The 13,104-nt window shown below is 29.9% G+C and overlaps 2 protein-coding genes across 2 annotated transcripts in view; one reads left to right on the forward strand and one right to left on the reverse strand.

The window, feature by feature from the left end:
- The window catches only part of sh3gl1b (SH3-domain GRB2-like 1b), a 66,147-nt gene extending 65,308 nt beyond the window's left edge, over positions 1 to 839 (forward strand). Inside the window, exon 9 of the mRNA XM_061888780.1 lies at positions 1 to 839. This exon is cut by the window's left edge and continues 577 nt beyond it. The gene's annotated coding sequence lies outside the window, so the exon portion shown is untranslated.
- Positions 840 to 13,104, reverse strand: part of mpnd (MPN domain containing) — a 31,981-nt gene continuing 19,716 nt past the window's right edge. Inside the window, exons 9-13 of the mRNA XM_061888779.1 lie at positions 1,678 to 1,846; positions 1,536 to 1,606; positions 1,376 to 1,465; positions 1,220 to 1,312; positions 840 to 1,144 (exon numbers count right to left, since the gene is read on the reverse strand). Coding sequence (XP_061744763.1) covers positions 1,049 to 1,144; positions 1,220 to 1,312; positions 1,376 to 1,465; positions 1,536 to 1,606; positions 1,678 to 1,846 — 519 coding nt within the window. The 3' untranslated portion in view covers positions 840 to 1,048. The remainder of the gene's footprint in view (positions 1,145 to 1,219; positions 1,313 to 1,375; positions 1,466 to 1,535; positions 1,607 to 1,677; positions 1,847 to 13,104) is intronic.

Consider the following 13,104-nt stretch of genomic DNA (forward strand, 5'->3'; position numbering starts at 1 on the left):
CCATTTCAACCGCACAGTGCCTAAAAAAAAAAAAAAAAAGAGGACGACGCTGCTGGCAGCGATTCACGTCTTACCATCCCTTGTCTTGTCATAATGTGAAACTGTGTCCTATTCTGTCCCTCACTCTGGAATTTTATAGATTTTTTTTTAAGTGTTTGTTACATCCTGACCTGTGTTTTAAAACTTGAATACAGACTTTGAGGATGTGGCCTAAAGGTGAAAGGGAAAACATCAAGGGAATGTTTAGACTGGAGGATTGTTTGAATCATCTTTTATCAGTGTTTGTCTGTATTTACACACATTCTTCCACTGTGTTTGGACTTAATATGTTTACATGTGGACTCAGCAATGGAGCTCTTTAAAAAAAACAAATCATTGCTAGCTTTTATTTGGAACCAGGAGAAGGAGTGACTAATGACCCCAAAAGCCAACAAAGCTACATATGGCTGTTCCTTCAGTTGTGACTAGTAATTAGTGGCACTTTGCTATGTAACGTCTACAAACACTACAGGAATGTTTTCCCGCGCACACGCAAGACTAACGTTTTGTTCACTCGTTACTTCGCATTAATTTGGATGTTTAGGAAAAAAAGGCATACATTGTATGGTTATAAAAGGCTATGTTTGTTTTTAGTCAGTCTTAAAATGATTACTATTTTTATATCTAAACCCTTAAAACATGCATGTAGTCCTTTTATTATTATGATTATTATTATTATAATGTCCTGTAAAAGTTTTTACTTGCTATGGATTTAATGCCATGCATTTGTCTATTATCAATGTATTTGTATGTGCTTCTATCCTGACGCCACACTTCTTACAATAAACAGACAAAAACAATTGAAGCTTATTCTTATTTTTAAATACAACAGAAAGACAATTGATTTAAATAAATCCAGTGTGTATTGGTTAGAAATGTGAATCAATGTTCTGTCCTCACCAGCGCTCCATAATAAATTAAAAAAGTATGGTACATGGAGAAAGGTTTACAACAGTTGACATGGAACTGCCCGTGTGCGGGCTTTTCTTACTAGCACTCACAGTGAGTGTCATAAAGGCACCTGTACGCCACTCAGCTGACTGTAGACGTGCTCCAAGATCTGAGAGTAGGCCTGATCCTTAGGGGCGTGGCAGCTCAGAGAGCCCTGGATGGAGGGGGGAGGAGCCAAAACAGGAAGTTAAGCTAAAGCAGTCACTGCGGACAATCTTGATGCTCTCACCTTGATCTTGTCCATCATGGTGGTATCAGGACACCAGTACTGACTGAAGTGGACCAGGTCAGGAGCAGCTTTGTAATAGTCCACCACCAGCATCTGCACAGGAACAAGCACTTGATGGACAGTCTTCACAAAGTGTGGCGGTTCTTCAGCTACTACCATCTCATTGAGGACATCACTGGTGAGGAAGTTGTCTTGCACGTAAGTCACCTCCACAGCCACTGGTATGCCGTAGTCGTTGGGTCTTTGCTGCACGCAGAGAAACGTGACCATTAAAGGTCTACTGCACTTTGAAAAGACAACCGCCCTGGAAGCTCACCTCAGGTGGTGGCACGACCCAGAAAGGCGTTATGGTGGAGGCCACACCTTGGTTGCCGTGGTAGTACGGTCCTGGAAAAGAGTCCAAATGGTAACTGGAGCTTTATTAGAAAAAGCTGAGAGGACGTACTGACCCTACGTACCGCAGATGACGCCCAAGCAGGGCTGGAAGCCGTTGTTAGAGCCCTGCAGCCTCAGCTGGTGGTCCATCTGGGAGTCGATGTCCTGCAGGGAGGGCAAGGCTGGGCCTCGAGGGTGACTGTGGTACCAGCCCACCAGAGACAAGCCGCGCATGAACAGGTTCTGGCAGATCTGGACAACATAAACAATTCAGAAAATGGTATATGTATCTGCTTTTAGACCAAAAGCACAAAAGAAATACAGACTTTAAAACATGACAGTATCCATCTATTTTTATGCATGCATACATACATACATATATACACACATATATATATATATATATACACACATATATATATATATATATACACACATATATATATATATATATATATATATATATATATATATATACACACATATTATATATATATATATATATATATACACACATATTATATATATACATATATATATATATATACACATATATATATACACATATATATATATATACACACACACATATATATATATATACACACATATATATATACACACACACATACATACACATATATATATATATACACACACACATAAACATATACACATATATATATATACATATGTATACACAGTTATATATATAGACATATATACAGATATATATTCACATACAAATACATATAAATATACATATACGTTAGGGCTGTGAATCTTTGAGTGTCCCACGATTCGATGCAATACATTTCAGCAAGATCTACCCCAGTCTGCTGACATGCTAGCAGAGTAGCAGATTTAAAAAAAAATGCATGGGTCAGGTTTGGTTTTGGAAATGGATTGCATTGTTATGCTGTTTTGTATACATACATACATAATAATATATACATACATGCATAGATACATACATATATATATATATACACACATACATGCATATATATACATAAATATATACATACATGCATATACATAAATATATACATGCATACATATACATGCATACATATATAAGCATACATATATACATACATACATACACACATACATATATATATATATATACATACGTACATACATGTATAAATACATATATGTACATACACAAATGTGTGTATATATACACATTTATACATGCATATAGATACATATATACTGTATAAACATACATATATGTATATATACACATACACAAATATATATGCATACATATACACATATAAACATTTATATGTATACACATATATACATAAATATATATGTATATACGTATACATATACACACATGTATACACACAAAAATATATACACATACAAATACATATATATACATACATACATACATATACATACATGTATGTATGTATTTTTATGTACACAAATATATATGGATATATAAACACACACATATATATACACATACATACAAACATATCAATATACATACATATATACACACATTCATACATACATATATACACACATAAATAAATATATACATACAAATACACATACATACATATGTATACGTACATACACATATATACATACATACATACATATATATACACATATAGACATATGTACAAATATAAATACATATACACCTATACATACATACAAATATATGCATATATATGTATAAACATACATACATAAACATTTAAATATGTATATATACACATATACATTCATACATACATAAATAAATATGTGAATATGAACACATATACACATATATTTATACATACATATATGTATATGCATATATACACACATATATCCATACATAGTGTATGTATGTACACACACACGTATATATACACATACATACATATTTACATACATATATATATATATATACACAGATGTATGTGTATGTATACACATATATATATATGAATATATACACATAAATATATATATACATATATATATATACACATGTATATATACACACATACATATATACATACATATTTACGTATGTATATATACGCACACACATATTTACATATATATTTACATACATATACATACACACATATACGTAGAAATATATATGCATATACACATACATACATACATATATATATATATATATATATATATATATATATATACACATATATACATATATGTACATACATATATATATACGTACATATTCACATACATACATACACATATGTATATATACACATACACATATATGTATACATACATATATACATATATATGTGTATACACACACACATATATACTCACATACATATATATATATATATATATATAAACATATATACATACATGCATATGTATACATATACAGTGCCCTCCATAATTATTGGCACCCCTGGTTGAGATGTGTTAAAAGCCTTAAAATAAATTCAGTGTTTATTGCAGAAGAATACTGTCACACTGAAAATTGTAGGAAAATGTAGCCTTCAACTCAAATGAATTGTAAGAAAATAAAAAAATCCCTGACTAAAAAATAATTATTTTTCATTAAATCACCTGTTCCACAATTATTGGCACCCTTAACAATTCCCAGGAAATAAATATAATTGAAGCATTTCTGTCATTTCTACAGTAGTTTACAAAGTTTACCAGAGTACGTAGGAACATTTAATTAGTAATTCATCACTTCCTGTTTCCCTGGGGTATAAATATGACGTGACACCGAGGCCATTTCTCTTATCCACTCTTAAACATGGGAAAGACAAAGGAACACAGCATACAAGTGAGGCAGATGTGCGTCGACCTTCACAGGTCAGGCAGAGGCTACAAGAAGATTGCCACTCAACTGCAGCTGCCCATATCCACTGTGAGAGGAATAATTAAGAAGTTCAAAACAACTGGAACAGTGGTAAATAAGCCTGGACGAGGACCCAAGTTTATTTTGCCACCACGCACAGTGAGGAGGATGGTAAGAGAAATCAAAAGATCTCCAAAGCTCACTGTTACAGAATTACAACAAATGGTAGCATCCTGGGGTCACAAAGTCTCCAAATCAACCATCAGGCGCTGTCTACACGCCAACAAGCTGTTTGGGAGGCATGCACGGAGAAAACCTTTCCTCACTCACAATCATAAACGCAAGCGTCTGGAGTTCGCCAAACGGTATTGGGGCTTCAACTGGGACCGTGTGCTTTGGTCAGATGAGACCAAGATTGAGCTTTTTGGCAACAAACACTCTAAGTGGGTCTGGCGTACCACGAAAGATGCGCATGCTGAAAAGCACCTCATACCCACTGTGAAGTATGGGGGTGGGTCAGTGATGCTGTGGGGCTGTTTCACTTCCAAAGGCCCTGGGAACCTTGTTAGGGTGCATGGCATCATGAATGTTTTGAAATACCAGGACATTTTAAATCAAAATCTGTTGCCCTCTGCCCGAAAGCTGAAGCTGGGTCGTCACTGGGTCTTTCAGCAAGACAATGACCCTAAACATATGGCCAAATCTACACAGAAATGGTTCACCAGACACAAAATCAAGCTCCTCCCATGGCCATCTCAGTCCCCTGACCTCAACCCCATTGAGAACCTGTGGGGTGAGCTGAAAAGGAGAGTACAGAGGAGAGGACCCAGGTCTCTGGATGATTTAGAGAGATTCTGCAAAGAGGAATGGCTGAAAATCCCTCTTTCTGTCTTTGCCCATCTTGTGAAACATTATAGGAGAAGATTAGGTGCTGTTTTGTTGGCAAAAGGGGGTTGTACAAAATATTAACACCAGGGGTGCTAATAATTGTGACACACATTATTTGATGTCAAATAATTATTTCTTTATGTGGGATTTTTTCCCCACTGAATAAATGCACTTGTATTGAAGGTTGGATTTTTCTCTTTTTTTCCATTAAGGTCCCATATTATTTAGAAAAAAAATAAAATAATTGGAAGCTAAAAAACACATCTCAACCAGGGGTGCCAATAATTATGGAGGGCACTGTATATACATAAATTCCTATATAAACTAACATGAATATATACATACATGCATATATATATATACATACATGCATATATATACATACATGCATATATACATGTATATAGATACATGTACATACATATAAACGTACATATTTACATACATACATACATATATATACGTACATATTTACATATGTACATACATACATACACATATATGTATACATACATATATATACGTATATATGTGTATACACACATACATATATACACACATACATATATAAATACATATATATATATATAAACATATACATACATACATGCATATGTATAAATATATATACATAAATTCCTATATAAACTAACATGAATATATACATATATACAGACACGCATATATATACATATATACATATATGCATATATATACATACATGCATATATATACATACATGCATATATACATACATGCATATATACATACATGCATATATACATACATGTGTGTATACATACATGCATATAGACATGTATATACATACATGCATATATATACACACATGCATATATACATATATACATACATGCATATATACACACATATATACATGCATGCATATATACACACATATATACATACATATATACACACATATATATACATACATGCATGCATATATATACATACATGCATATATACATACATATTTATGCATGTATGCACATATATGTATATATGTGCATGTATGTATATACATGCACATATATACATATATATACATACATGCATTTATATACATACATGCATATATGTACATATATACATACATGCATATATATATACAAGCATATATACATACATGCATATATATATACATGCATATATACATACATGCATATATATACACATATATACATACATGCGCATATATACATATATGCATATATATACATATATACATACATGCATATATATACATATATATATACATGCATATATGGATACATGCATATATACATGCATGCATATATGCACATATATACATACATGCATATATACACATATATACATACATGCATATATACATACATACATGCATGTATATACATACATGCATATATATACATACATACATATATACATACATGCGTATATATACATATATACATACATGCATATATGCACATATATACATACATGCATATATGCACATATATACATACATGCATATATGCACATATATACATACATGCATATATGCACATATATACATACATGCATGTATGCACATATATACATACATGCATGTATGCACATATATACATACATGCATATATGCACATATATACTGTACATACATGCATATATGCACATATATACATACATGCATATATGCACATATATACATATATGCATATATGCACATATATACATATATGCATATATGCACATATATACATATATGCATATATGCACATATATACATACATGCATATATGCACATATATACATACATGCATATATGCACATATATACATACATGCATATATGCACATGTATACATACATGCATATATGCACATATATACATACATGCATATATGCACATATATACAAACATGCATATATGCACATATATACATACATGCATATATGCACATATATACATACATGCATATATGCATATAGACATACATGCATATATGCATATAGACATACATGCATATATATATACATGCATATATGCATATATATACATATATGTTTATATATACATATATGCATGCATGCATGCGTATATATACATACACGCATATATATACACACATATATACATACATGCATATATATACATACATGCACATATATACATACATGCACATATACACATACATGCACATGTATACATACATGCACATATATACATATACATACATACATGCACATATATACATATATATACATACATGCACATATATACATATATATACATACATGCACATATATACATATATATATACATACATGCACATATATACATATGTATATATATGTATATATGTGCATGTATGTTTATATACATACATGCATAAATATATAAATATATATACATACATGCATATATATACATCTATATACATACATGCATATATATATACATATATGCATATATACATATATGCATATACATACAAGCGTATATAAATATATATACACATATGCATATATATACATATATGCATATATATACACATATATACATACATATATATACATATATGCATATGTATATATATACATGCATATATATACATAAATGCATATATATACATATATACATACATGCATATATATACACATGTTTATACATACATGCATATATATATAAATGCATATATATAGATATATAAATACACAGTATATATATAAATACACATATATATATGTAAATACACACACATATATATATACATATATATATATATATATATATATATATATATACATACATACATATATATACACATACATGCATATATATATATATACATACATATATTTGCACACGTATATATATGTACATACATATATACATGCATATATATACATATATACTGTATAGATACATATATGTATATATACAGATACAAAAATATATACATATACATATATTTATACACACACATATATATATATACATATACAAATATTTATATACATTTACACGTATATATATCAATAAATATATACATACACACATTTACACATAAAATATATATATGTATATATACATATATATATATACACACAAATACATATATGCATATATATACATGTATATATATATGAACATATATACACATATATGTATGTATACACTTATATATATACACACATAATTATACACATATATACACGCATGTATATACACATAAAAATATACATATATATATATTCATGTATACACATATGTATACATATATATCTATACACACACAAACATACATACACAGACATATACATACATATATATACACATATGTACATATGTACATGTATACATACATACATGTGTATATATATATATATACATATATATATATATGTATATATATACATATATGCATACATACATACATGTATACACATTCATATAAACACATACATGTACATAAATACATATATATGCATAAATACATACATACATATGTACATTCATATACATATATACATACATATGTGTATATATATACCCATATATGTATATATACACATACATACATACATATATATGTATATATACACATACATACATACACATATATATATATATATATATATATACACATACATATATATGTATATATATACATACATACATATACATGTATATGTATATATACACATACATACATACATACATATATATATACACACACACACACACGTATATACATATATATGTATATATACACACACACATATACATACATGTATACATATGTATGTGTATATATACAAACATATATATGTATTATACAAATATAAATATATATATATATACATATATGTATATATACGTATATGTATAGATGCATATATACATACATATATGTATATATACATACATATATATATACACACACACACACATATATAGGTACATATATACACATACGTACATACATATATACAAATACATACAGTATATACATACTTACATATACATGCACACATATGTATACATACATTTATATACACATATATAAATACATACATATATACACATACGTACATATTTATACATACACACATATACAGTATATATATATATACATACAAATGTAAATATATATATATATGTGTATATATACACACATACATATATAGATACATATATGTATGTATATATACAAACATATATATATTTATATGTATATATATACACATACATACATATACATACATATAAACACACACATATACATACCTATATATACATACATACATACATATATATACACATACATATATACATACTTACATATACATGCACACATATGTATACATACATTTATATACACATATATAAATGCATACATATATATACACATACATATATACATACACACATACAGTATATATATATACATACAAATATTTATGTATATATACACACACATATATACATACATATATGTATGTATATATACAAACATATATATATATATTCATATGTGTATATATATATACACACATACATACATGTACAAATATATACATACATACATATATATACACATACACATAACTATACATACATATATATGTATATACATATATACATACATACATATGTGTATATACATATATATACATACATACATATAAGTATACATATATATACATATAAGTATACATATATAAGTATACATACCTATATATAAATAAATACATATATATAAGTATAAATTTAATAATTTGTAAACATACATACATACATACATACATACATATACAGTATATATATATACATATACAGTATATATTTATATATATATTTATATACATACATATATATGTGTATACATATACATATATATATACACACACACACATATATATATACACATATATAAATATATACATATACACACACATATATATACACATAAACATTAATATTTATACATACACATATATACATATATATACACATACACACATATATATATATATATATACATAAAATATAAATACATTTATGTATGTGTGTATATATACACATATACATATATACACATACATATTTTATATATATATATATATATATATATACACACACACACACACACACACACACACACATATATATATATACACATATATACAAGCATATATATACATACATGCATTTATATATATAAATACATACATGCATATATATACATACACGCATATATATATATATATATATATATATATATATATATATACATACATACATACATACATACATACATATATACACACATACATACATACATATATACATACATGCATACACATACATACATATATACATGCAAAATAAGCAAGTCCGTTTTTTGAATTTTTGCGTAAGGGCGCCCCCTTACGAAATTTTTGCGAAAAAGGTTTCCCAAAAATATGCATTTTCGGGTATTGTCGGCACTCCTGGTGAGGTTTTCAGAGATTTCCTACAACTACAGCACCAGTATTGTGCTGCTGAAGCAAGTCTGTTTTTTCACATTTTTGCGTAAGGGCCCCCCGTTAAGATATTTAAGCAAAAAAAGTTTTCCAAAAATATGCATTTTCTGCCATTTTCATGTATTGTCGGCACTCCTGATGATATTTTAAGACATTTCCTACAACTACAGCACCAGTATTGTGCTGCTGAAGCAAGTCCGTTTTTTCACATTTTTGCGTAAGGGCCCACCGTTAAGATATTTAAGCAAAAAAAGTTTTCCAAAAATATGCCTTTTCTGCCATTTTCATGTATTGTTGGCACTCCTGATGATATTTTAAGACATTTCCTACAACTACAGCACCAGTATTGTGCTGCTGAAGCAAGTCCGTTTTTTCAAATTTTTGCGTATATTTAAGCAAAAAAAGGTTTCCAAAAATATGCATTTTCTGCCATTTTCGGGTATTGTGGGCACTCCTGATGAGGTTTTGAGACATTTCATACAACTACAGCACCAGTATTGTGCTGCTGAAGCAAGTCCGTTTTTTCAAATTTTTGCGTATATTTAAGCAAAAAAAGGTTTCCAAAAATATGCATTTTCTGCCATTTTCGGGTATTGTGGGCACTCCTGATGAGGTTTTGAGACATTTCATACAACTACAGCACTAGTATTGTGCTGCTGAAGCAAGTCTGTGTTTTCAAATTTTTGCATAAGGGTCCCCCCTTACGAAATTTTAGCGAAAAAAGTTTTCAGAAAATAAAAATTTTCTGCCATTTTAGTGTATCGTCGGCACTCCTGAAGAGGTTTTGAGACATTTCCTACAACTATAGCAGCAGTATTTTGCTGCTGAAGCAAGTCCGTTTTTTCAATTTTTGCGTAAGGGTCCACCCCCCTTACGAAATTTTAGCGAAAAAAGTTTTCCAAAAATATGCATTTTCTGACATTTTCGTGTATTGTCGGCACTCCTGATTAGGTTTTGGGACATTTCCTTCAACTACAGCACCAGTATTGTGCTGCTGAAGCAAGTCTGTGTTTTCAAATTTTTGCGTAAGGGCCCCCCCCCCTTACGAAATTTTAGCGAAAAAAGTTTTCCAAAAATATACATTTTCTGCCATTTTCGTGTATCATCGGCACTCCTGATGAGGTTTTGAGACATTTCCTACAGCTACAGAACCAGAATTGTGCTGCTGAAGCAAGTCAATTTTTAAAATTTTTTGCGAAATTTTAGCGGAAAAAAGTTTTCCAAAAATATGCATTTTCTGCCACTTTCGTGTATTGTTGTCACTCCTGATGAGGTTTTGAGACATTTCCTACAGCTACAGCACCAGTATTGTGCTGCGAAAGTAAGTACGTTTTTTCAAATTTTTGCGAAATTTTAGCGGAAAAAAGTTTTTCAAACATATGTATTTTCTGCCATTTTCGGGTATTGTTGGCACTCCTGGTGAGATTTTGAGACATTTCCTACAACTACAGCACCAGTATTGTGCTGCTGAAGCAAGTCCGTTTTTTAATTTTGCCGTTAGGGCCCCCCCTTACGAAATTTTAGCGAAAAATGTTTTCCAAAAATATGCATTTTCTGACATTTTCGCGTATCGTCGGCACTCCTGAAGAGGTTTTGAGACATTTCCTACAGCTACAGCAGCAGAATTGTGCTGCTAAAGCAAGTCAATTTTTAAAAATTTTTGCGAAATTTTAGCGGAAAAAAGTTTTTCAAAAATATGCTTTTTCTGCCATTTTCGTGTATTGTCGTCACTCCTGCTGAGGTTTTGAGACATTTCCTACAGCTATAGCACCAGAATTGTGCTGCTGAAGCAAGTCCGTTTTTTGAATTTTTCCGTAAGGGCCCCCCCTTATGAAATTTTAGCGAAAAACGTTTTCCAAAAAAGAAATTTTCAGCCATTTTCGTGTATCGTCCGCACTCCTGATGAGGTTTTGAGACATTTCCTACAACTACAGCACCAGTAGGGTGCTGCGAAAGTAAGTAAATTTTTTCAAATTTTTGTGAAATTTTAGCGGAAAAAAGATTTATAAAAATATGTATTTTCTAACATTTTCGGGTATTGTTGGCACTCCTGGTGAGCTTTTGAGACATTTCCTACAACTACAGTACCAGTATTGTGCTGCTGAAGCAATTCCGTTTTTTTAATTTTTGCGTAAGGGCCCCCCCTTACGAAATTTTTACTAAAAAAAGATTTTCAAAAATATGCATTTTCTGCCATTTTCGGGTATTGTCGGCACTCCTGGTGAGGTTTAGAGACATTTCCTACGACTACAGCACCAGTATTGTGCTGCTGAAGCAAGTCA

The sequence above is a fragment of the Nerophis ophidion genome, linkage group LG26 (assembly GCF_033978795.1).
Source record: "Nerophis ophidion isolate RoL-2023_Sa linkage group LG26, RoL_Noph_v1.0, whole genome shotgun sequence".
NCBI lineage: Eukaryota > Metazoa > Chordata > Actinopteri > Syngnathiformes > Syngnathidae > Nerophis > Nerophis ophidion.